This window comes from Phacochoerus africanus, chromosome 3, assembly GCF_016906955.1.
Source record: "Phacochoerus africanus isolate WHEZ1 chromosome 3, ROS_Pafr_v1, whole genome shotgun sequence".
NCBI lineage: Eukaryota > Metazoa > Chordata > Mammalia > Artiodactyla > Suidae > Phacochoerus > Phacochoerus africanus.
In genome coordinates this window covers 186,992,069-187,017,365 of record NC_062546.1, presented here as the reverse complement: position 1 = coordinate 187,017,365, position 25,297 = coordinate 186,992,069, and the positions used below count along the sequence as shown (strand labels likewise).

The following is a 25,297-nucleotide window of genomic DNA, read 5'->3' as shown; positions in this document are numbered from 1 at the left end:
CTGTTTCTGAAGCTCTCTCCTGACACTGTGCTTCCAGAATGAGGGTAAAGAGGCCATCCCTAGTGGGAGGTGAAGGGGACGAGACCTGCGCTGTCCTCCTTCCTGACGTCATAGCTGTCCCCAACATCCCTCCCTTCTCAGCAATTATCTCCGCACGGAACCGCCACCCATTCATTTATCTCTGCTGCCACTATTTATAAAGGATGAGAAGCCCAGGGCTCCACTGACCCCAGATACAGACAGAACTGGAAGCGCTGGCTCAGAGCAGACACCCACCCGGGGCCCCAGAGCAGAAGGAGTGACAGGAAGCCTGTGGGCTGAGCAAAGACAGCCACAGAGGGGGCTCAGAGGAGGGTCACAGCCACCTGGAGATGGGAAGGGAGAGTGGGGCATGGGTGACAGGGGACATCCTGGTCAGGAAGTCAGACGGTTTCTGTCTGCCCTTGGGCAAGGCCCCGTCCCTCTGTCAGCCTCAGTTTCCCCATCTGTAAGCAGGGATAGCAGTACCTGCCTGACAGGCCCATGGTGAGAAAGGTGAGAACATCACGCAGGCCCTTCGCAAGCAGGGCCTGGCACTCAGGAAGCGCTCAATAAAGGCCAGGTTTGTCATGCTGCAGCCATGAGAGGAGTCCATCACGGGTCACGGGGTGACACGGTCTGATGGGGCATGGGTCGACCTTTTCACATGAGACTCAGATTCCTTCAAGGATGGAACTGAGCTACTTTGTGAGAAAATAGCTCAGGCTGCGAGGACACGGTCCCAAATATGTACGCTACTTCCCCCGCTCTTGCTTCTTTAGCTGCTATTTAACAGTCCCGGACCAAGCATCCTTTTGATGCCAGATACTACCCACATGGAGCTTTTCACTGGGATTTCGCCAGGAGGGTGTGAGTGGCATCATTGGGTCGACAAGGATGATGGTGTATGGCAACCACAACAGCAGTAAGAGTTAATGCTCACTGACTCCTTGCTATTTGCCAGGCCCTGCTCTAAGTGCTTTCCGTGTCTTAACTGATTCAATCCTCATGGCAAGCCTACCACAGACGAGGACACTGAGGCCCACAGGGGTTCTGTAACATGCCCACAGTCAGTAGCAGCTGCACTGCTAGTCCGGTAAGTGCTGACGGGCCGCCAAGGCCCACAGTGGTGACCCAGCTGATGGGTGCCAAGCAGACTCGAGGGAGAAGGCAGCGACTCAGGGCCTCTCGGCTCCCCTCCTCCAGGCCCCCTCCCTGACCAGGCTAGAAAAGGAAGGCCTGAGGGTGGGCAGAGGGGGCGGGTCCTGCAAGCAAAGAGGGTGCTAGAGGGGACAGCCCTCGGGGTCCCTTCCCACACACATACACTGTGTCATGCGCCGGTCGTCGCTGCTCTGGATGCGGTGGCCGTTGTGGAACCAGCTGATGGTGGGGTAGGGCAGGCCGGTCACTTGGCACTCCAGCATGGCCTCCTTGGCCAGCCCCACGTCCAGGTCCTGCAGCGGCCGCAGGAAGTCGGGCATGGACAGCCGCTCCAGCTCGCCCTGCTCGGGCTCCTCAGGGATGGACGGCATCTTCTCCAGCTTTGAGCTGCAAAGAGCCACACAGCTGGCCCAAGGCCCAGAGCCGCACCTCCCACCCTGCGGGGCAGTGTCAGGGGCCCCAGGCAGTACCTGGGGCCGGTGGCGGCCGTCCGGGGCTCCTCCACGTAGAGCTGGGCCGAGCAGTGGGCCTGGCCGTGGGCGTTGGAGGCGCTGACTTCGTAGAGCCCCTCGTCCTCACTGCCCACGTGGGCAATGTGCAGCGAGTGTAGACCCCCTTCCTGCCGGAGCCGCAGGTTCTCGCTCTCCTCCACGGGGTGGCCTGTGGACGGAGGGGGGAATGCAGAGCAGCCTCAGCCCGGGACTCTGCCCTCTGGCCCTTGGGGGTCCCCCAACATCTGCAGGGTAAGGGCCATACCAAAATGAGTCCAGGTGACAGAGGGGGGCGGGGTGCCGCTGATCTTGCAGTCGAAGCGGGCCGTGCGGCCCTCCAGCACCTCCATGTCCTCCAGCAGCCGTGTGAACAGGGGCGCCAGCGAGGGCCGCACCGTCAGCCGGGCGCTGCAGGTCAGCTCATCTGATGGGGAGGGAAGACCATGGAGCCCCAGGCTCCCCAACCCGTGGGTCCTGCCCTCGAGCTGGGCAGGATTATAAAAGGGGCTGGGCCAGAGGCTGGAACCTGGGTAGAACCCAGTGAGGTCCCAGGACACCAGAGTGAAGCCTCAGGCGAGATCTGAAGACCGTGGTGGCTGGGGACACGATGGGAGGCCAGAGCCCGGCCTGGCTCTCCCCTCCTCACTTCCTCCTTCCCACCCAGGATGACTCTCAGCTCAGTTCTAAGAGAAGGGCCTAGAAGCTGAGCCCCAGCCCCCGTCCCCCTACCCTTGGAACTCTCCTCTGCTCCTGGGTCGTGCCCACACTCCCTCGCCCCCATCCCAGACCCAGAGCAAATGCCCCTCTGCCCACTCTACCACCCCACACAGAATCTTCTGGGGGAAAGAGCCCCCTCCGCTGACCTGCTCCATTCCTGCTTACAAAGCCCCTCCAGTGTCACCTTAGGTGCTCATCACCACAGTCGGATGAGGCATTGTCTCAGCTCTTCAAATGAGGACAGGGACCAGGTCAGCAATGTCATTAATAATAATAATGGCTGACATTTATTAGGTGCCACCCTTCGGCAGGTGCTGTGCTTCGTTCTTTACGAACATTGTCTCATTAATCCTATCAGTCCCCCTACAGGGTACGTTTTATCATGATCCCTTTTTACAGGTGAATAGTCTAGGGCTTCGAGAGTTGAAGTGACTTGTCCAAAGTCACGTGGCTGGTAGGTGGCAGGGCAAGAATTGGAACCCAAGTCCAAGTCCAGGTGCGGCTGCTACCCTTCAGCACCTGGCTCCCAACAGGAACAAGTGCGAACATGGACTCTGCCCCCGGGGGCTACGACAAGTGCTGATTTTCGAGGCAGGTGCCGCACCATTTCCCACCCCTCTGCTCTTCTCCCTGGAGATGGAGCCCCATTTTCTGCATTGTCTGAATAAGCCCCACCGAATGAGCCCCATTGTCTCTTTCTGCACCCCACTCCTTCACCTCCACTCCCCTCCCGCCAGCTCTCAGAGGCCCAGGGTAGCCCTCGGGCCCAGGTAGGCAGTTACCTTTGGCCGTGCTGAGCTTGCAGGTGTAGACACCACTGTCGTCCTCATGCACAGAGGTGAGCAGCAGCTTGCATTTCCGGCCATCGAAATGCATCTTGCATTTGAGTAGTGCGGGCTGCAGCAGGCGGCCTCGGCACAGCCAGTCTACCTCCACGTCGGCAGGACCCGCCACCAGGCACTCAAACAGCGCCATCTCCCCGGCCCCCACGTCCACGTCCTGCAGGGGGGCCAGCACGGCCAGGGACCGGCTTTCAGGGTGTGCTGAGGGGACAGCGGCCACGGGGGGCACGCATGGAGCAGAGAAACACGGAGCAAGGGAGACACACACACGCACACACAGAGAGACAGACAGACACAGAGAGAGAGATGCGTTTTGTTCCTTTGGAGACGGAAAGCCCGCCCGCGCAGCAGGCCGGGACAGCAAGGAGCTCCCAGGCCTGGCTTCAGGATGGCAGTCCCACCCCAGCCAGAGAGGGTGACCTCGGGAGAAGCGGGAGGGAATCAAGGGCCGGAAAGCTGAGAGGGCCACACAGGGGCAGAGACGGCGGCGGAAAAAGAAAACACAGCACACCAGCTGGGTACAAACTGGACTTTATTATTTGAGCTAAGAAACATATTTCCGAATATGTCCACACCCACTACAACAGGCCTCTACTCCTGCGCCAAGCCTGGCTAACTCCCTCATTCCCAGACAGAGCACCCCTGGCCCTGACAGTGAACAAGGAAGCCCCAGATGGGCCCTAAGCCTGCCCGGGGCCAGGCCTCAGCCAGGCCTCCTCATCAGCACAGGGCTCAGGGGCCTCTGGCTTGTGGTGTCTCGTGAAATAAAAAGTATTGTGCCACTTGAAACCCGTTTCTGGAATGGTCAGTGCCCAGGCCCCCCTCTTCTGGAATGGTCAGTGCCCCATGAGCTCCCTGTCCACAGCCCCCTGGCCCTCTGGGCCCCTCCATCGTACCGATGCCATGTCCTATCCTGTCCCCCTCAGCCTCATCCCACACCAGCTTGGAGGCATCCTTCCCTGACTGTCACAGACACACAGACAGACAAACGGAAAGACAGACAGGGCCTGTAGCAGCGGCAGCACATGCACTCGCTGGGTGCTCCCCTTCCGGGAGAGACTGGGGGGTGATCTCGATACCCCTCGTGGCCGCCCCTTCCTGGCACTCAGTCCGTGTGGGGGGTCCCAGCCTGCCCAGCCATGTGTCCACTTGGGGGGGAGGGTCCATGGGGGCTCATGGGCTATCCCAGGACGCTGCATGGGGTGGGGGGGAGGCTGGGACAGGGTCCGGGCCGGCAGGGTCTGTGGGCAGGAGGCAGTGAAACACAGCGAGGTCCGAGAGGTGCCTGAGACAGGGGCGCGGCTCGGAGGGCAGCGGGGGGAGCGCAGGCGGCCCCCTGAGCTCACTCGCCTGTGTACAGACAAAAACCTCAGTCAGCAAGCGGCAGGTTAGTGCAGCACACGCACGCACGCACACGCACGCACGCGCACGCAGACCTGGCTAGGGCCCCTCTAAAACTGCCAGGGCGGCACTGCCACTTTCAGCTCCCCCAGGGTCAGCCCCAGGGTTGGGAGGCCGGCAGACAGCCAGAGTCCAGGTCTCTGGGATTCCTGGGCAGGCGGAGGCCCTGGACAACCAAGGGGGAGGTGTACGCCGGCATCAGGTGTGCCCCAAAGCCTGGGGGATGTCGGGAGGAATCCCAAAGAGAGAGAAGCACTGAGACGTGGGTTAACACAGAGAAGCAAGGCAGGGCCAGACCCTGGAGCGGAAGGAGCGGAAGGAGCGGGCCAGGGACCTGGGGCTGGGGCCAGGGCAGGGAGGGAAAGCCAAAGAGTTCAGAGATAGAGGCGGGGGCGGCCCCGGGGACTGGAGGCACGGGGGAGGGTAACTGAGGCAGGTGGGGCCCAGGGAGGTGACCAAGACTCTCAGGATCCAGGCTCCAACAGGGGGTCGGGTGTACCCTTAGATCTGGCCTCTGCCAAGAAGGGAGGGGTGGTGGCTGAGTGTGTGGAGGCCCTGAACCGCCCCCAGGGAAGGGCGGGTGAAGGTGAGGCAGACAGCCTGCCCTCGGGAGGGAGGAAAACCGTGAGCCCCCAAGGGCAGCCGGTCCCCGGCCTGCCAGCCCAATGCCTGGAGGGCCGCCTGCCCCTACGCTGGTCTCTAGGAACCCAGGCTTCTCCACATTTCCCAGGTTCACCCACCCTGGCCCCCCTGGGGTCCCCGAGATGCCCCAAGCCCTCCAAGGGCCCCTGCGGACGGGTCCAACTGTCAGAGTCTCCCCGCTGCCACCCCAACCACAATATCTTCCGCACAGCAGAGGGATGAGTAGAGGAGGCAAGAGGAGCGGGGGGAGTAGGTGTGAGCAAAGGACTGGGCAAGGTGACGAAGGCTTAGAAGAGTGTGGGGAGAGGCTGGCTGCCAACAGGACGCGGGGTCTCTCTGGCTGGCATGACTAAGCAGAGGGTAGGTAGTACCGTGTAGGGGGCTGAGCACTGAACAATTTGCTGTGTGGCCTTGGGCAAATCACCTCCCCTCTCTGGGCCTCAGTGTACTCAACTACAGCAGGAGCAGCTAAACTTGGGGCCCTCGAAGGCCCTTCCAGGTCTGGCCTCCTATAACTAAGCTTGGGTGAAAGTGGGCAACCGGGCAGGGACAAGGCGGGGCCAGGGTGGGCGATGGGTGGAGCGGGTCAGGGACTCACCTCTGACCTCCAGGCGCGCCTCGCACTGCCGGGCGCCATACTCGTTAACCGCTTTGCAAGTGTAGAAGCCGGCGTCGCCCCGCTCGGCTGCCAGGATCCGAAGCCGGCACAGCCCGCCCTCTGCCTCCTCGGCGAAGCGCCGCTGGTCCGGGCGCACGGGCTGGCGGTTCCTCAGCCTGTCAGAGGGGCAAGAACTGAGTCCCAAGGTCCTGACCTGCAGGCACGGGGAAGCAGGGCTCCAGAGCCACGCAGGCCTCCCTTCCCCAGCTCTGTCCCGCCGACCGTGGGCTCCCCTGGGTTCTGGCGCCAGGTTTTCACCCTGCCTTTGACATCCCACCAGCTCCAGGAGCTTCCAGACCTCCCCTGCCCTCGGGTCTCTCCCCTCTTGGGCTCCAACCACACTGAAAGCACCACCAAGCTATCCAGCTCGCAATAATTCCCAGATTTCATGTCTCGTTTTTATTTCTTTGAATGGACGGATGGCTTTCCCCCTCCCCAAAAGGCATATGAATTAATTTGCTATGTTAAAGAATGACACTGGGGATGAGACAATCAATTAAAAATGAAAATCAGAACCCAAACCAATAGAAAGCTAAGCCCAATGAGTAATCAAAGTTCAGGCATCTGGGGTGAAGCGCTGCAGCAGAGGCCCAGGTTTAGCTCTGAAACAAATTGCCATGTGTGGGTCAAGCATAGGGCTGGGCGCAGAAGAGGCCTCAAAACACACCCTACTATCAACTGACGGGGGCGGGGACGGGGGTAGCGGGGGTCGGCTTCTCCAGGAGTGAGATGACTGCTGGCCATTCACGCCAGGCAGACAGACAGCAGACCACTTGTTACCCAAACCGGTCCCCAGAGCAGAGGCCCCAAATGAGCCTGGACACCAGGCAGGGGGCAGGGGCATGTCTGGGGAGTGGCACCGCCATGCCTGGGATGATGCTCCAGGGCCAATTGTGGAGGGGTCCGCGAAGGGGGCACTGCCCTCCACCCAAAGCCAGGGCAGAGGGGAAGGCTGACAGGTGGTGGTCATGGCTGCTACTCACCAGGACACCACTGGCTTGGGCTCGCCCTGCACACGGATGCTCATAGTGACGTCTTGGCCTTCTCTTACTGATTGGTCCATCAGTGAGACCTGAAGGGGGACCCCAAAGTGTCAGGGGAGACAGGGCCCAGCTTTGGCTCCTGGGGGCTGGGAGTTGGGGGTGGATCTGGGACCGAGGCCTCTTCCACACTGGTCTGACGGAGACCTGGGGTGGCCCCAAGAACATGGGGAAATGGGCCCTCAGGGGGCTGAGGGCTGGCCTCAGGGGGCTGACCTTGAAGGTGGGGGGCGCTTTGGAGCCAGTGTCAGAGGAACGGCGGTTCGGGTCAGGACTGAGCTTCATGGTGGTGGCTCGTGGCCAGGTCTCCCCAGGCTCCGGGAACTCCTCTGGGGGGCTCAGGTACTCCTCGTCAGAGGTGATGGGGCTGCTGAAAGGGGATGTGGACCCTCCTGGAGAGAAGACAGAAAGGAGACAGTGGTACAGAGAGATGCCAGAGGAGAATGGGGGGCAGAAAGACTGAGGGTGAGATGAATTAGCCTGTGGTCAAGGTCCTGATAAGGTCTGCAATGTCAACAGAGGCCAGGAGCTGAATCAGCTCCCATAGGCCAGCCCTGTCCTACTTCATTTCCCGGGGCTCCCATTCACTTGTCGTGTGACCCTCCCCAGGTGTTCTTGTCCTGGAGCCCCTGGAGTCACAGACTCCCAACCCTGACCCTACAGCTCCTCCTCAGTGGGGGAATCAAGGGACTGGCCTGAGACAAAGGAGTCAAGCAGCAGAGGGGCCACTCCTGGGCCTTGTGGGAGTCCTGGAATGCCACTGGAGCAGGAAACCCACATTCCTGGCACAGAACGCCAGGCTCCCAGAGTGTGGCGCAACGAGGACACCCATTTCATGGGTGAGCTGAGCCTGGTGTAGAGGAACACACACCTCAGACAAGCCCCATGCTGACCTCAGTGCCAGGGCCAATGAGGCGGCACTGTCCAGCCAGCCCTCCCCTGCCTTCTCAGCTTCCCGCTCCAGATACCCCAGGGGCACCTGTTGGCCCCAGTCCTACAGCACAGACCACCCTCCCCCAAAACTCTCAGGGGCTGGAAAAGCAGTTTGAGTCATCCACAGAGAAGGGCAGCTCAGCCTGGAGAAGAGGAGGGGGCACCGGCGTTGCTTTGGGGGAGGGGTGTCCCCAGGGCCCTGAGGCCCTCCCCTGCAACTGGCCAGGGGCCCAGTCTCACTGAGCTGGCTCCTATCCGACTGCCAAATACAGACATGAGCCTGCCACAGCCCCCTGGCCCCTCCTCCTAGTCCCCCACCCCAAACCCCTTTGGCCCTGTACCCCGGCCGGGCTGCCCCCCAACTCACCCCGAGACTCTGCACGCAGACCCCGGCCTGCACTTGTCCTGAAGAATCTGTCCTGGCACCGGGCCCTCCTGCCGCCTGCCCACTGCCCACCCCGCCCGGCTCCCCAGGGAGCAGGAGCCCAGCCTGCCCAGCCCCACTTACTCTGCTGACCCTGCCGAGGCGCTGCACGAGGTCCTGGGGGAGGGGAGGGAGCCTGAGGAGGGGGAGGGAGGAGGTGGGGGCTGGCCAGGCCTGGACCGGCTGGGTGGCAGGCAGGCAGCTGGCTGGGGAGGTGGTGCCTGCGGAGACCACAAGCCGCCTGGGCCCTGGAGTGAAGGGGAGGAGAGGGGAGGGGCAGAGCGCGCCGGCTGGATTTAGCCACCCTGCTCATTCCCAAACCGCGGGATCTGCCTTTTCTCTCCTTACAGCTTCTGGACCCTGACAAATGCAAAGCCACCTCAACGGCGCCTCGACTCAAAGGGCGGGGGCCTCAGTGCCCAGGGGAAGATGGGGATGGCATTGCACTGCAGCAGCCAAGATGCCTGTGCTGCCCCACTTGTTTCGGCATGTCCAGCAGAGGAGGTACGATGGCAAACAGCCCCCATGATGCCCCTTTCCCTGCACAAACAGCCAAGATCCCTGACGCTGGAATCCACTGACAAGCCTCAAATACTACAGAGTCGGGCCGCACCCAGTCTTCCCTGGTGCTGCGAATCAGCTGTCAGGACCTTTGGCCTCCTTCGCAAAGATGCCCCCTCAACTTGCAGGACCCAGAATCCCCCCTCCACCTTCCTGTTCCTGCCATGGCAGGTCTGGCCTCGCAGCCACGTGGGGAACCGGACCTGCACCCAACCCCCCTCTTACAGGCTCTGTTGGCAATGGTCCCTCACCCTGTCAGCGCCACCAGGGCCAACAGTCAGGAGGACAGAGGCTGTCCACCCCCCCACACACTGACCCCTCACAACCAGCACCCATCTGGACTGGGTGGGGAAGGCGCCAGGAGACAGCAGCAGAGCTGCAGAGCTGTTGAAGAGAGGTCACATGGCCTTCTCCCACCTTCTATCACGCCCGCCCGGGGCCACATTCCCAAGCAGTGACCTGTGTTCCTCAGCATGGCCAATGAAGGAGGAGGGTCCACCATTCAGACTGGCTTGAGGTGGGGGTGGAGAGGGAAGTCAGGATGGCACATGGCAAGCACCTGCTCGGGGTTTGGCCACTAGCCGATGCTGAGATCACTGGCACGGCCTCTGGAGGCAAATGTGCCCTCCCCGCTGTGGAGTGTGGTGACGTCTGGGGTCACCTCCAGGTTGGATGGACAATGCTGAGGCAGCGCAAGGGCCCAGGGAGGGCCTGCAGAGATTAAAGCTGGAAGGGCGGAGTTTGCAGGGAGACTGAGACCCCTGGTGGTGGCTGGGGGAATAGCACCCTAGGGACACCCTGTGACAAAGGGATTTGGAGGTTCCTTAGGTTCCTTAGAGAGGGGGGCTGACAGAGCAGCCCAGGGAGAACACTCAGGACTAGGTCTTTTCAAAACAAGGCAGCGGCCCCTCACCCCTGTGTACCCCCAGAACTGCATGGCCAAGGAGGCTGATCAATGATCTGTCATCAGCTGTGGTCTTTGAACCACCGGCATCAGGGCTGCTTGGGAGACTGTTTAAACTATAAATTTCTGAGAGTTCCCACTGTGGTGCAGTGGGTTAAGAATCTGAATGCAGCGGCTCAGATCCCTGCAGAGGTGCTGGTTTGATCCCTGGCCTGGTGCAGCGGGTTAAAGGATTGGGCATTACCACAGCTGAGGTGTAGGTCACAGCTGCGGACTGGATTCAATCCCTGGCGGCCATAAAAGAAAAAAAAAAAAAAGGTGTCTGGGCCTTACTCACACCTGAAGAATTAGATTTCTTGAAATAGGGGTTAGGAAACTGCTTTGTTAGAATGCGTTCCCCAACAGGTGATTTTTTTTTTTTTAGGGCCACGCCTGTGGCACACGGAGGTTCCCAGGTTAGGGGTCAAATTGGAGCCACAGCCACAGCCACAGCAATGCCAGATCCAAGCCACATCTTCGACCTATGCCCCCTTGCCGCAATGCCGGAACCTTAGCCCGAGACCAGGGATGGAACCTGAATCCTCATGGATGCTAGTCGGGTTCTTAATGGGAACTTCCCACGGCGATTCTTACACATGCAAAGGTTTGGTGGCAAGAGGTGGTATCACCAAGTTCCATCTCACTTGGCCACCAAACTTTGACGCCGGGCTCTGAACCGTGGAGGTCTGGCTCCACAGCCCACGTGCTTCCCACAGCACCACCTGGCCTCCCACCTGGCACAAGGTCCCTGCCTCAGGGCAGGGCTTCTCAGAGTCCACCCTGCACCAGAACCACGTGGAGGGCCCCTTAAACCACAGCTCACTGGGCCCCACCCTCAGGTTTCTGATCCAGTAGGTCTGGCTGGGGCTGATGTCACACATCTCTAACGCAATCCCAAGGTGATGGCAATGCTGGTCTGGGGACCACAAGCTGAGGGCCATGGCTCTATGGTCTCCCCGGCCGTCCCAACCTCCACTCTCAGGCAGATCTTCACCACCCTTTGCAAATGCAGGTCCGCTCAGCCTCTGCACGTGACCTAGGTTGTTCAGGGGCTTGGAAGGTCTCTCCCCCACTGCCACCTCACACACAGTCCTTGCGGTCCCACTCAGCCCCCGACTGTCTGGGAGGGCCTCCAGGTATGGCTGGGAGGCCTGAGAGTGGCAAAGGCACGGTGGTGTCCTCAGGAACCTACCGGATGGTTGGACTGACAAGCCAAATACACACACACGACTGTATCAGCAAGCAAGAAGAGGGTGGCAAGAGAGGGGCAGATAAGAGCCACACGAGTACAGAGAGCAGGGCACTGCTTTGGGCACAGGGAAGAAGAGACCACAGAGGAAAGGGTGGTATTAGAATTAAGAGCTTGGTTTAAGCAGGAAGAAGTGTTCCCAGCAGAGGAAACCACTTGAGCAAATGCTCCAAGGCAGAAGGTGTGTGAAGAGAACTATAGCTCAACCTTCGGGCTCAGAACTGGGGAAAGAAGAAAAAAGTGGGACGTGACAGGGTCGGAGCAGGTGCCTCCGGCCACCCTGGGTCATCCACAGGTCCAGGTGGTCGAGGCCGGCCCCAGGAGTGTGGCCTTCACTCGGAAGGCCCAGGGGAGCTCCGTGGGGTTTCTGAGGAAGGAGGTCACAGCCCGCTCTCCACATGCACTGTCCCAGGAGGTCCCCTAGAGGCCATTTCTCTAAACGCCTGCTATGCAAATGACGGATGGAGGGCACAGCAGGCCTGCAGCTGGGAATTTCTGCAGGTGCTGCCATTTCTCTCTGCCCTTGGAAGAGGAGAAGGGTCATGCTGAGAATATTTCCGTTTTGGCTTAAAACGGACGAGGAAGAAGAGAGAACGTCACACACACGGTCAGCCTGAACCTGGAAGAGGTTCATTCCCTGTGTGTGTTACTTGGGGCTGCTCCACGTTTGGATACAGTGGCAACCACGGCAGATTAGGTCCCCATTCTTCTGATGACTTACGTGGTGACCCCCACTCTGAGGTGGCAGCCTTGGCGGGGAGCCCCAATTGGGGCTGACCTGCTTCGAGTAGATAGGAGCAGGGAGGGAGGCTGAGTCGGGTCAAGGGACCACATTACTTTCTTAGATGCTGTCCAAATGCCGGTCAGGGATGGAGAACAGGACAGAGTGACATTTTGAGATCCCCTCCATGGGCAGCCACCGCCCTCCCAAGGGACACTCTGTAATTCTGCAGCAGCCGCCAAGACCGGCGCCAGAAGCAGAGGGGGGACAGGTGCTGATGCCGTGATTTCCGCCCCCCGCCTTTTTTTTTTTTTTTTTTTAATATTCATGACCTCTAATAAACCACCTCTTCTCTGAGATGGTGGTGTTGGTAGGACCAGAATGAGCTTTGATAAGCCATAGCCTCTGGCCCAAATGTCCTTAGCTAAATCACCAGCCCCACAGAGCCTCACAAATCTTATCAAGGATGTCGCACAGGAGTTATCATGACCCTGGCTTTGTAGATGAGAACACAGAGACCAGCTCCGGGGAAGTTTCTAGCTAGCAAATGCTAGAAACTTGGTCTCAAATAATAGGAGACCTGTGCTCGAGGGGAGGCTTGAAGGCAGCAGGATGGAGGTCTGGTGGATGACCCCCCTCACCCCCAACGATCCCCTTCCTCCTGAGCAGAGCCTGAGAGGGGAGGGGAGCTGAGCACGAGCACAGCAGACACGCAGGGCAACAAAGCAGCGCCACAGCCACGGCGCAGGTGGGGCGTCAAGAGAGGAAGGAGAGAACCCCCTCCCTCGCCAGGCTGACCCACCACACTGGGCAGCGACGGTCTCTGCCCCCACCCCGCATCCCAGCTCCAGAAGCTCTTGAGCACAATCCTCCCTGAACCTGGACCCCCTTCAGAGGAGCAGGAAAGGGGCCGGCACAGCACAGCGGTTAGGAGCGTAGGCTTGGGAGACCCAGCTACAGAGCTCAAACCATGATCCCAGGGGCCTCCGCTCCTAGAGCTGAGCCCCCCAACAGGGTAGCCTCTAGCTGCCTGAGACTAAGTGCGCATGAATGAAAATGAACTAAAATGAAAACGTCAGCTCGGCGGTCACACGAGTCACATTTCACGTGTTTAACAGCCACGTGCGGCTCGTGGCTACCCTATGAGACGGTGCCCATGAGAATGTTTCTGCCATCACAGGAAGTGCTATTGGTCAGTGATGCTCTAGAGAAACTTGCTAAAGCTTTCCAAGTCTCAGGTTCCTCATGTATAACGTGGGTATGATAAGGCAACCTACCTCCCAGGGCAGGCTTAGCCGTGATAACCCAGTCAGCACAGGGCCTGGGACACACGGAGCGAGCAGTGCATGCTCACTAATCACGCTACCTTATGCTGCCACAGTGAGGTAATCTGCTTCCTGTGAGAGTTCTTCCATCACCCTAAATCATCAACATTCTGAGGCAGGTGATTGATGCTCAGCAAAGGCTGCGGGCCTTGTGCTGCCACTTTACTCTCCACATTCATTTTCCCATCTGTAAAATGGGAGTATTACTACCTGAGATGTCCCTCTCCAAGGGGTATACACGGCGTGGCCTGTCATAGCTCAAGTAAGGGAAGGAATGTGAAAGGGTTTGGAAAAAAGCATCTGGCACCCTCCAAACACAAGAAACTGCTGAGAGACACTGCGCCTGGCACCCCTCTGGAACTCGAGAAATGCTGCGAGACGGACGCGGGCAGCCCTGAGAATGCTTAGCTTGGGTTTAGCGCGTCCCTCACACGCCCCAACCACCTGCCCCAATGCATACCCGCTTCAGGAGCCTGACCACGGTCTCCGCAGTTATTCGGTGAGATGGGGTGGGATGGGGGGGACCAGCGCTAGGGTGGGGCTGCCGGAGACAGTGAGGTCAGACTGCCCCCCTGCATCCCAGCACCCAGGGAACTACATCTTCTAGTTACTTCTGTTCCTGTAGTTCCCGACCAGGAACTGACATCTTTGGACTCTCAAAAGCTTGCCTTGGGAGTTCCCGTTGTGGCTCAGTGGTTAATGAATCTGACTAGGAGCCATGAGGTTGTGGGTTCGATCCCTGGCCTGGCTCAGTGGGTTAAGAATCCAGAGTTGCTGTGGGCTGTGGTGTAGGCTAGCGGCTACAGCGCCGATTAGACCCCTAGCCTGGGAACCGCCATATGCTGAGGGTGTGGCCCTAGAAAAGACAAAAAAAAAAAAAGCTTGCCCTATGGCGGGGGGGGGGGGGCGCGGGGGGGTGCACCCCAATAGGGCACTGAGTTACCAGGGCGCCATGAGGAGCAAGAAAAGAGGTGGTTCCACGAAGCCTCTCCTCAAAAGATGCCACATACTCCCTCCCTCAACGGGTTCCCGCCCCCACCCTCAGCCACACCCCCCGACTCCCTGCAGACTCCAGGCCTGGGACCCCCTCCCTTGCCAAATGTCCGTGCCACCCACTGGTTCCGCCCACTCCTGCTGCTCTCTGGGTCCACTGGCCCCCATCCAGCTGCTGTGGACCAAACAGCGCCTTGTAGGGTAAGAAAATCTGCTTCCTCCACCACAGCCAGTCTAGACTCACGTGCCTGCCCCTCAAGCCCTGGGGCCCTCCAGCCGGCTTGACTTACGGGAGCTGTTTTCTGGCTGAAACGCCTGGTGCCACTGACTAATACGGTGAGCCTTTCTGGCTGCCTGGGGTGGAGAAGGCACAGAGATGCTGCGATGGGCTGAGGACCCAGGGGCTGGGAAAGACGGAGGGGCCGCGGGCGGCAGACCCCGCAAGGGCAGGGCAGGAGTCCCCAAGGCACAGACAGTTGGAAGAAAAAGGGCAGAAGAGGAAGAGGCAGCTTCCCTGGAGGCTCGTGGAAGCCCTCGCTCCTGTGCACATCACCCCTCAATAACGCCAACAGCTAACGTTTGTCTACAGCTTTACAGTTCATAAAGCTCGTTCACACATTTGCTTTCCTTCGCGAGGAGGGTATAATTGTCTCTGGTTTACAAATGAGGAAGCCGAAGTGCAGAGAGGTTCGGCGTGGGGAACACAGAACTCCCAGTCAAGTGCTGACAGCTGCCTTGCCCCGAGTCTCCTTCCCAACCTTAAAAGGCTCCCGAATGGCCCCGAGCCAGTATTGGGGCACCCCCCACACACACCCCTTGCCAAATCTCAGCCCAAGCCAGGTATTGACCCAAGTCCTGGAGCCAGGCCTGGGCCCCCTGAGGGGAGCTGAAAGCTGAGTCAGAAGCCAGATCCCAGAGGTGATGGAAGGCCGGAAGCACGCAGCAGAGGGACGGTATGATTCAGCGTGCTAGGAGAAGCGAGCAGGAAAAGAAAGCCCAACACATGGGCTCCTGGGAGGGCTAGATAAGCTAAGGAAGGTGAAGACCCACAGTTCTGCAAAGCCAGACACCTGCAGCCCAAAGGATCGAATGCAGGCTGGGGCCTCGGGTCAGATACCAGCATCAGCTCCCTGACTGTGAAGGTGCCGAGGCCCCGGGGACCACAGCAAAGCAGGCTCTGTAATCGCGTTGCCGGCAGCACTGAGCCAAAAGCAAGGTACAGAACAGTGTGTGCTGTTCCCCCTCCAGGCATGCCCAGCCCCTCCCCCCGCGGGTCTCATTCCCACGCTCCTCGGGGTTCCGATGTCTCTCAGCCCAGCATCCCACAACCTGGACTGACCACTCAGCTGGCACCGGGTTTATCTGCCTTGCATTGTCCTCCAACCCAGGTCTGCTGAGCTACGTTCATCATCCAACAGTGTGACAGCCTCCAGGGTCGGACCTGCGACTTTTCTTTCCTTCTGGAACACCCTCTACCCAGCCTCACCTCCCTCCACCCCCACTGTTCAGGACCAGAACCTTGTCAGGCCCAGCACCCTGAAGGACTTGAACTGGCCATGCACACTGACACCGGTCCAGCCCAGCCCTGAACCTGAAAGAAACTGGGCTTAAACCCAAAGAAAGGAGGGAGACACTAAGAGACGACTTTCATAAAAATAGAAAACGAGGCAGCCTCGGCCTCAGAGAGGTCCTCTAAGCTACACCTTCTTTAGGGCTCCGGGTTCAACAGAAGAAGCGAGGGAGTCGGGGAGGCCTGTGGCATTTAAAATCATCTCCTTTTACTGGAGAGGCTGACTGTTCCAGAGAGGAAGTGCCCTCAGAAGACTCGTGATGGCTTTTAAGCCCTTTGGGCTGGGAGATTCTTTTTCTCCAAGACTAACGGATAATTTGCCCTGTTCAGGGAAACACCACGGGAGGATGGCATTTAGAGGATGTCTGAAGACAAATCTCAATGACTTCATGAATTGGCCGGCCTGGCGTGCGCCTTGCGACTTTGACCCTTGCCCTGAGGCCAGGGCCGTTTAAAATGCTTCCACCAGAGCAGCAGGCCCAGGAGAACAGACTGCACACTGGTTGAGAGCTGGAGCTCCCAAATGGGAGTGGGAAGGGTCACTCCTCACCCCACCCGGCCCCCAGGGCCCGAAGGCTCCCTACCAGGTCTCACGGCCAGCACGGCAGCACAGCTGGCCTGGCCCAGCTCGTTGGTGGCGGTGGCCGTGTAGCTCCCCGCATCGGCTGCCCGGGCCTCCCGCAGCAGCAGGGTGTGCCGCTCGCCTTCAGACCGGATGAGAAGGCGGCCGTCACTGCGCAGCAAGGACCCATCCTTCTGCCAGGACACTGTGGGGAGGGAGTGAGGTGACAGGGTTGCCCCTGGGGCAAATCTCCCCCTACCCGACACCAAGCCCGGAGCACTCCCCTCCCCACCCTAGGGAATCCTGAGGACTGCCCTTCAGTCACCTAGGCGCAACCTGCCCTTCCCTCTCTGGGGGGATTCTGGGAAAGCTCCCCTAACACACACACAGGAGTCTCTCCAGCCCCCTGGAGCACATGATCTCCTCCCGACACCCCACCCTCCTCCTCCCACTTAGGAACCTCCCCTCCCTGTCTCAACCTCAGGGGAGCTCACCTTGGGGCGGCGGGTTGGCGGTGACGATACATTTGAGCAGCACATCTGCCCCCGGAGCCACCACTGCATTCTGCAGGGGGATCTCAAACATGGGGGCCTCCAGGGGCTCTTCTCCAGCAGACACATAGGAGTCATCTGAAGACTCTGCCAGAGACATGGGTGACAGAGTAAGGGGACATGGTTCCTGTGGGGATGACTCAGAGGGCAAACTGGGGGGGGGGAGGTGCTGTAGAAGGCAGGGGTTGGGGGGCCAAGGGTCTCTCTCCTGAATGTCCCAAGATAGGAAATAAAGGAAGACAGAAAAGGGTTCTCAAACAGGACAGGGCAGCGGGGAATCTACAGTAGTTTATGTTTCTGGAGGAAGACAGGGACTGTGCTGCATGTGTCTTTATACAAACTAGCCACCGAGGATGGGAGATCAGGCCTGCTCAAGGTGCTCTGAAAGGTAAAAGACTTTACAAGCTTCCAGACAGATGACAAACCAGTAGCAACCCAAGACTTAAGCTATGATAGTGTCACCACATGAAAGCAACACATGGTGAACTGTCAAATTAGTGATGCCCCTGGATTCAAAAGAGGAAGCAGCAGGTGCTTCTGGTAGCCATCCGAGAGGCCTCATGATGAGCTTTGATTGTTTCCATTCACCAAAGAGTAACGCCGCACTTGCTGCATACTCTCTATGGGTACCGGGGATAAGAGGAAGATGCAGTCCCCGCTTACAGAATACGTGTATACACAAAGAGATCATAAAGCTCCACTGGCGTGGCTCTCTCTGGGTATTTTCTTTTTTCTTTTCTTTTTCTTTCTTTTTTTTTTTTTCTTTCTGTCTTTTTGCCATTTCTTGGGCAGCTCCCACGGCATATGGAGGTTCCCAGGCTCCATCGGAGCTGTAGCCACCGGCCTACCCCAGAGCCACAGCAACATGGGATCCGAGCTGCGTCTTTGACCCACACCACAGCTCATGGCAATGCCAGATCCTTAACCCACTGAGCAAGGCCAGGGATTGAACCCACAACCTCATGGTTCCTAGTTGGATTCATTAACCACTGTGCCAGGACGGGAACTCCCAGTCTCTGGGTATTTTCTAACTCTGACATTCTATAAGCTAGACAAAGCACAGCGGATGCAGCCAAAAGAGCAGTGAGGATCCCAATTACACAGTTTTCTAGCTATGTAACCTTGGGCAAATTAGATAATCTCCACGTCTCAGTTTTATCTGTAAGATGGAACTGATAAATGACACCCAACATCTTGCAGAGCTGGCATACAGATTAAAATAAAGTGACATCCCTAAGTACCCAGTTAACACAATGCCTGGGACATAGCTGTGGATACCCAATAATGCGGCTAGCAGAAAGATGAACAGGTGTCTTATCATCTCTAAAGATTTTGAGGCAGTAACACTAAGGGAAAAACAATGTGATGAAAAAAATACAAGGTGGTAACTGCAACCAAAGACACTGACAGAGTGTCCTGGGAACCGTGGGTAGAGGTATCTGGCCTGGGGAAGCAGCAGGGGTGGGAGCGAACCGAGGATGGCTTCCCCTGTCTCGCTCCAGGACTGAGCCCCAAGCTGATGTTCAGTTGAGCAGAGTCAGGGGCAGGGGCCTTCTGGCTACTGGCCACCACCCACGGGAAGACTGAAGGACAACACATAGGCTGCCTTGTGACCAGAGTCAGCTCAGCCATGCAGGGTGGGGACTCAAGGATGGGAAAGAGGAGGCCAAAGGGAGGTGGGGTCAGATCTTAGAAGCCACAATGAGTCAAGGGATGATGCCAGGATAAGGAGGTCAGAGTTGAGAGCTGGCTGAACCAAAGCTCACCTGTAACAAAAACCTGACCAATCATTTATCATATTATTATTATTTTTGACTACACCTGAGGCATGCAGAAGTTCCGGGGTCAGGGATTGAACTCATGCCACAGCAGTAACCCAAGCCACAGCAGTGACGTTGCTGGACCCTTAATCCTCTGAGCCACCAGGGAATTCCCTAACCAATTATTTACTTAGCCAGACTTCCCTCCCTTTCCCCACAGAGAGGTGGGGTATGCAGGGGCTCCTTAAGTTTCCACCAGTAGCTCCAAGCAACATTAGGTTCTTTTTTTTTTTTTTTTGTCTTTTCTAGGGCTGCACCCATGGCATATGGAGGTTCCCAGGCTAGGGGTCTAATCGGAACTGTAGCTGGTAACCTAGGCCAGTGCCACAGCAACGTGGGATCTGAAATGCTTCTGTGACCTACACTGCAGCTCACTGGGCAGCTAAGCAAAGCCAGGGATGGATCCCGAAACCTCATGGATTCGTTAACCACTGAGCCACGACGGGAACTAGGTTCTTGACCCAATTACTCAGCAGGCCACTGAGCCCAGCAGGCACAGGGGACCGGGTCTCTGCTCAAACCTCAGCGCCACGCAGTCTCCATCAAAGCACTCTCACGCTCTGCCTCCCCAGCCGGCAGGTTCTACACAAGGAATTTTCACAATCCTTCGCTCAGGCGGGAACCTGGGTCCCTGCTGCCCCTGGGAAATCGCACCCTCTCTTCCCAAACGCTCTCCCACTCGGGTCTCAGCACCTTCTCTACCCTCCCCGAGGCCTTACCGAGCTCAGGAGAAGTGGGCCGGGCCCGGCGACCTCTGCCCTGGCTGCGGCCCCCTCGGCGGTCCCAGGCCCCCCAAGGACCGTCCTCCTCAGACCCTCTGCGCAGCCTCTTCTCGGCCTCAGGCCCCGCCCTGTTCTTCTCCAAGGTCTGGGGCACAGCAGCGCCCTCCTGGCCCGGCGTGGCCCAGGGCAGGAAGCGCACGGCCTGGGGCGGGGGCTCCCGCTTGCGACCAGGGGGGACTTTCGTCCTGGTCTCGGGGGGATCGGCGGTGGCGGCCGGCACCGGGCTCCGGCACTCCTGGATGGCTCTGCTCCGGGTCAGCGGGAATTGGTCCCGGCGCCTAACCTCCTGCTGCGGGCCTTCCCCCGGCTCCGTCCTGCCCGCTGGCCCGCGGCTCCGGGGCCTCCCTGGCTCATCCCCGGGCTTCCCCGCGGCGCTCGGAGGGGGCGGCTGGGCGGCGACGGGGCTCAGGGCCCGCGGGGTCTTGGGGGTGGAGGGCTGGGAGAAGAGCGGGGGTTCGCCGGGCTCTCGAGGGGACGGGGCGCGCTGCAAAGTGGCGCGCAGGGACTCGTGCGAGCGCACCAGCTCCTCCCGCGACGTGGAGCGGCGGATGCGGCCCAGCTCCTGGGCGAAGCGCAGCTCGAGGTCGGAGGCCGGGCTGCGCTGCCGCGTGCGCTCGTCCAGCGAGGCCGCCTTCTGCTGGAACAGGCGGCGGCGCTCGGCCACGCTCCCCGCCGGCGCCCGCAGCTCCTCCTGCGAGGCCCCGGGCGTGCCCCACGGTCCGCCGCCCTCGGACTTGGGCTGCTCCAGCGAGCGGGCCTTGCGCAGGGGCACCCAGGGCCGCAGCGGCGCCGGCGGCGAATCGCTGCGCTCCAGGCTGCGCCGGCGTTCCTCGAAGAACTGCAGCTTGTCCAGGATGCGAGAGCCGGCACGCACCAGCCTCGGCGAGCGGCCCAGCGCCGACTGGCGGCCCGAGGCCTCGCTCAGGGGTGTCTGGGGCCGGGACTCCGCCGTGCCCGCTAGCGAGGACCCCGACGACTTGGACTTTTTCCCTCGCTTCTCTTCGGCGACGGCGTCCTCGGGCGGCACCAGTTCCCGAGGGCGCCGGTGGGGCGGCGTGGGAGTGGCCGAGGGCTGGGCGCTGGGTCCCGGCGGGGGCCGCTTCCCCACCCGAGGGGACGGTGGGGGCAGTAGCGCGGATTTGGAGGGAGGCGGCAGGGCCGGGCGACGGGGGGCTTCGCTGGCCGGCTGAGGCTGCAGGTCAGGCTCTTCCCTGTGTAATCCGCTCTGAGGGACGCTGCTGCAGGACCGAGACGAAGGGCAGAAAATTCAGGCGGCTCCCCTCCAGGACCTTCGGCTTGTGGCGGGAATTGGGCGGTGAACATGCTGGGAAGGCTTGGGGGTGACATGGGCCAGACCCTCCGCCCCCTCCCCGCCACCAGGAAGGCACAGCCAGAGCAGGTGCTGGGGAGAGGCTGGCGGCTCTGGCCCGGGGAAGATCGGACGGGTGGCTGGGTCCAGGTACAGACGCAGCCCCAGGGGCTCTGGCCAGCCCCCTCCCCCCAGCCCTGGAAGCTGGGAAACAGCAGAAACAGAACTGAGGGGTGGGAGAGAAAAGAATGAGATTTGGGACCTGAAGAATGAAGTGGTGAGGGAAGGCAGGAAGGTTGGATGGGGAGGGGCCCTCTCAGGAATGCAGCCTCCCACTCATTCCTGTCCCCAGCTGGCCCCCATAGCCCTGCCCATCCAAAGCAGGACATACCCCTTTCACTGTGGCCCCCGGAAGAACAGACACAAGTCTTCCAGGAGCAGGGCCCTTATCCCTGGGGCTGCCTAGCACCTCCTCAGCCCTGAGCCCCTCACCAGTACTGACAGGACGCAGCAAGTAGCAGCTGGGGTCCCTCGGGTGGGAGACAAGGATACCTGGGTTCCTGTTCCCTTTGATCAGTCTGTCCCCAGTAAAGGCCTCTGACTTTGGCCCCTGGGAAAGTTACCTTGAGTGCTTAGAAACTGCCCTGTGAAACACACAAGCTCCCCATAGGGGTACGCTCAGAACTAACTCAGCTTCGAAACCACTGCTTTGTGGCTGTGAAGAGTGGCTGTGGGAGGAGAGCGGGGTGGAGAGGAGAGCTGCTCAGCCCAGGGGGCCTCTCTCACCTCCAGACCTTTGGTGCCTCAGAGCTGGGCCTCGGTTTCCCCCATCTGAACACTTGGGGGCACATCAGACATAGCGATTAACAAGAAAAGGACTCTGAGATATTAGCTTCATACCTGACACGTTAGAGCTTAATAAACATTTATGAAATAGCTCACTGAGTACTTACTGTGTGCCAAACCTGTACTGAATGATTAAAATGCATTGAGTCATTTAATCTTCACAACAATCCCTGAGCTAGGACTGTTACTATCTCTATTTACAGGTGAAGAGACTGAGGCTTAAGAGGCGAAATACCTTTCCAAAGTGACACAGCTAGGAAATTGTTGGTGCTAGAATTAAAAATCCCAGTAGGGAGTTCTGTGGCACAGCAGGGTAAGGATCTGGTGTTGTCACTGCAGCGGCTTGGGTCGCTGCTGTGGCGCAGGTTCAATCTGGGAACTTCCACATGCCACAGGCATGGCCAAAAAATAAATAAATAAACACCCAGGTAGTCTGACACCTGAGCCCTTGTTCCCTCCAAAATTTCTGGGATTCTGGGGGCACAGAAGGAAGGAGAAATAGTAGGGTACCAGCCACGAGCAGAAGTTCTAGGGGCGCCCCAGGTGTCAGGATGTTTTAAACTACCTGGGTCACTGCCTAGAGTGAGACCTCGCCTCTGACTGGGGGTTGGGGACAAGGGAAGATGCAATCTCAGCCAGCCACCTGCTGGGAGACAGAGTCTCCTCTAGGGAAGGGACATCAAAGTCCCCGAGGAATGGCCTGTGGGAGCTGGGCGAGGCATGGAGATAAACTGGAGACAGCAGAGCAGGCCTCTTGCTGGCAGTTCTGAGCGCCAGGCCAGCTTCTGTACCACAGACATCACTAAGGAAATGGGTTCCTCGGAAGTTGCCATAGCAACCCCAGGCTCAGGCTGAGGCCTGGCAAAGAAAGGCAGAGAAGGAAAAGGCAAGTCCAGGGCACGGGAGTGCCTGGCTACCGTCAACCAGATAAAGCAAAGGCGCCTCTGCGGGCCTGCCCCAGGCCTCTCCCCTGCCTACCTCTAGCCACTTCAGCCACCCTCGAAAAGGCCTCCCCGCACTGGGCCCCTTCTTTCTCCTCCATGATGGTACTCCCCCCCCACACACCATGCCCATCACAAATCAGGCCCCCTCAGCTCCCCAAATGCCCCCCAATACCTCTCTCAGCAGCCACTCCCCTCTTCCACTAGAGCACTCCTTTCTTGCCGTGTCTGCCAGCCCCAAATCTCCAAAAATGGCTCCAAAGCTTCACTCCAACACCTCCGCTCCTCACCACCCCCTACCAGGACAACCTTCAACCCCACCCTCGGGCGGGCGTTTCCCACAAGATCCTCACATGCCCCCACCTCCACCACTCCAAGCCCTCTGCCTCCACCCCAGCTCCATCTCCATCCCTCCCTGCCCCCGCCCCCTACCCCCGCATTTCCCAGGCCCCTGGCCCCCTCTACCCCCTGACCACCTCGCTCTCTTCTGTCTCCTGGTTGTGGTCTTGCTCCCGCCTGCTCTCCCGGGAGCTGCTGCGCGGAAAGGTTCCGTTCCTCCCAGAAAAAGGCCCACATGGGAACAGGAATGTGCAGAGAGATGAAAAGGCAGCAGCTGCTGAGACAGCAGGCACGGAGGGGGCCCCCGAGGCGGGGGGTGGGGTGGGGGGGGATCCTGGGGACAACTGGAGCCTGAATGGGCGAGGAGGGAGAGGGCCCGGGGGTAGACTGGAGATCTTGGAGGAGACAAGGAAGGGAGAGAGGGCTCCATGAGACCATGGAGATGGCACAGGGAGCCAGGACAGGTGGGAGCAGAAGGATGTGGGTGGTGATGGCACAGGAGGAGGATGGAGCCATGTGGGAAGACAGAGTGGGTAGCTGGGGCCAGGAGTAGAAGCCGGGGGGAGGGGCGGTGGTGAAGAAGTGCACAGAGGGATGGATGGCGCCGGGGACATGGGGTGGAGGCGGACGAGCGGTGAGGGGCAGTGCAGGACAGCATGGTGAGGTGGGACAGTGCGGGCCCAGGTGAGGCCATTACTTACACGTGGATCGAGAGCGCCCGTCCTCTGTACAGGCTGAAGGCGCTGCCATACAGGTCACTGGCCACCGAAAGGCTATCCTCTGACCCCCAGCTTGCGCCCACCAGATTAGCTCGAGACGCCCGTACCAGCGGCTCCACCCCCAGGTGCCGTGGCCCGGCCCCGGTTGCCTGTGCTTGCCTTGGGCTGCCCGGGAGGTGGCGGGTGCCACCCCTGCTGCCCGCTTCCTGCTCCACGACGGTCTGCCCGCTGCCCCACCAGCTCACTTGCTCCTCTGAGGTGCCTGTCACGGAGGTCGGGGGTGTGTCCAGGGAGGTGCCCACCAGGGTGTCGGAGCCCCCTAGAGAAAGGAGCACGGTGAAGCGAGGCACCTCTCGTGGGCAGGCTGCCTGCTGGCTCTGAGAGCGCCCCAGAGAGCTCACCCGTGGGGGTGCTGAAGGCCCCGTCATCCTGAAGCTCCAAGCGCTGGGTCCCCTGCACATCGCTGATGTCATCCTCGCCCGTCTCCGAGTCTGGAGGAGAAGGGGTCTGTGTGGGCAGGGCTCTGCTCCCTCTGCCTCCAACTCTTCCCTCTGTCACCTCCTGCTTCCTCCACAGCCGGCTCCGGATCACCACCGGGAGGGCTTCCAGCACCTATCTCCTCCCCTCCTTTTGCTCCCCACATCCCGCTGCCCATCTTGGGCAGCTCAGGGTAACCCCTCCCGTGCCGGTCCCCCCAGCTCCATCTCTAGGCCCCTGACTCCTCGCCCTTGCCTCCTTGGTAGTGCCCTCAAAGCTACCAATAGTACCCCCTCCTGGCCACTTTATGAACTGCAGGGCCACAGCCCCTCCCCCTCCTCCCCTGTCAGTGGAGCGCTTTAAGTTCTGTGCAGACCCCCCCCCCCCGAAAGCAAGGTCCTAGGTTTCAAAGCTCTACAATATGGGTTCCGGTACCCCAAGAACAAAGGGGAGTCACCTCAGAGTCGTACTGTCAGGGCACTCGACCAGCCGCAGGGCCAGCCTGTCCTCCACCCCAAACCAGCTGGAACACATCAGGGTGCAGCTGAGGCAGGGTGAGGAGAGGCCGGGGTCGGGCAGGGAAGTGGGGGATGGAGGGCTAGGGCAGGAGCCAGTTTCCTACCGTAACTTTGCTTTCTGCAGGAGCGGAAAACTTCGCTTCCATAGGAGCAGCAGGAGAGAGATATGGACAGACTGTTATCAGAGCGTTTGCGGGGTAGGGATGGTGGGCAGGCAGGACAGAGGGACCATGAGGCTACCCAGTGCCCAGAGACATCCTGTGGGGATGGGATTGAGGTGGTGGTGGGGAGACACCTGGGATAGGCAAAGCATCTCTCATTCACTGACTGCCTGTGGGCTCCCCCTGGGAGCCCACGCACTTTGGTGGGTTATTCCAACCACCCAGTGATTCTGTACCTTGGCACTTTCACTGGTGCTCTCACTGGCCACACATGTGTACACACACACTCACACACACACACACACACACACACACCCCTGTTTGGGCTTGGCCCAGCCACAGACCCAGGCCCCCCATTAGGGGTCAGGCCCACTCTCTATTAGAATATTTGCACTGTGCTTGGACCTCAAACCTCCTCATCTGTTGTGCATCATGATGTGACAGGCACCCTCCTCCCAGTCCCTCTCTTCTACTGCTGAATGGCCCTCAAACATGCCCAGTGGTCAAGCTACGTGCAAAGTTCCCTGGGCACCTTTTTTAACTTTCCCCGATTCCGGCAGGGTCTGTGCCTCAGTTTCTCCCT

The 25,297-nt window shown here is 59.6% G+C and overlaps 1 protein-coding gene across 8 annotated transcripts in view; it reads right to left on the bottom strand.

The window, feature by feature from the left end:
- SPEG (striated muscle enriched protein kinase) overlaps positions 1-25,297 on the bottom strand; it is a 58,327-nt gene that overhangs the window by 24,109 nt on the left and 8,921 nt on the right. For 3 of the 8 annotated variants that reach the window (XM_047773586.1, XM_047773582.1, XM_047773583.1), the window contains exons 2-13: positions 23,960-24,049; positions 23,541-23,877; positions 19,342-20,642; positions 16,746-16,889; positions 16,274-16,456; positions 7,187-7,362; positions 6,914-7,002; positions 5,871-6,046; positions 3,170-3,430; positions 1,936-2,094; positions 1,650-1,839; positions 1,343-1,566 (exon numbers count right to left, since the gene is read on the bottom strand). In XM_047773586.1, the coding sequence (XP_047629542.1) occupies positions 1,343-1,566; positions 1,650-1,839; positions 1,936-2,094; positions 3,170-3,430; positions 5,871-6,046; positions 6,914-7,002; positions 7,187-7,362; positions 16,274-16,456; positions 16,746-16,889; positions 19,342-20,642; positions 23,541-23,877; positions 23,960-24,049 (3,330 nt within the window). Of the gene's footprint in view, positions 1-1,342; positions 1,567-1,649; positions 1,840-1,935; positions 2,095-3,169; positions 3,431-3,744; positions 4,580-5,870; positions 6,047-6,913; positions 7,003-7,186; positions 7,363-8,270; positions 8,387-8,411; positions 8,900-16,273; positions 16,457-16,745; positions 16,890-19,341; positions 20,643-23,540; positions 23,878-23,959; positions 24,050-24,657; positions 24,688-25,297 lie in introns of those variants that run through there. The other 5 variants (XM_047773585.1, XM_047773584.1, XM_047773589.1 and 2 more) reach the window with 5 other exon arrangements.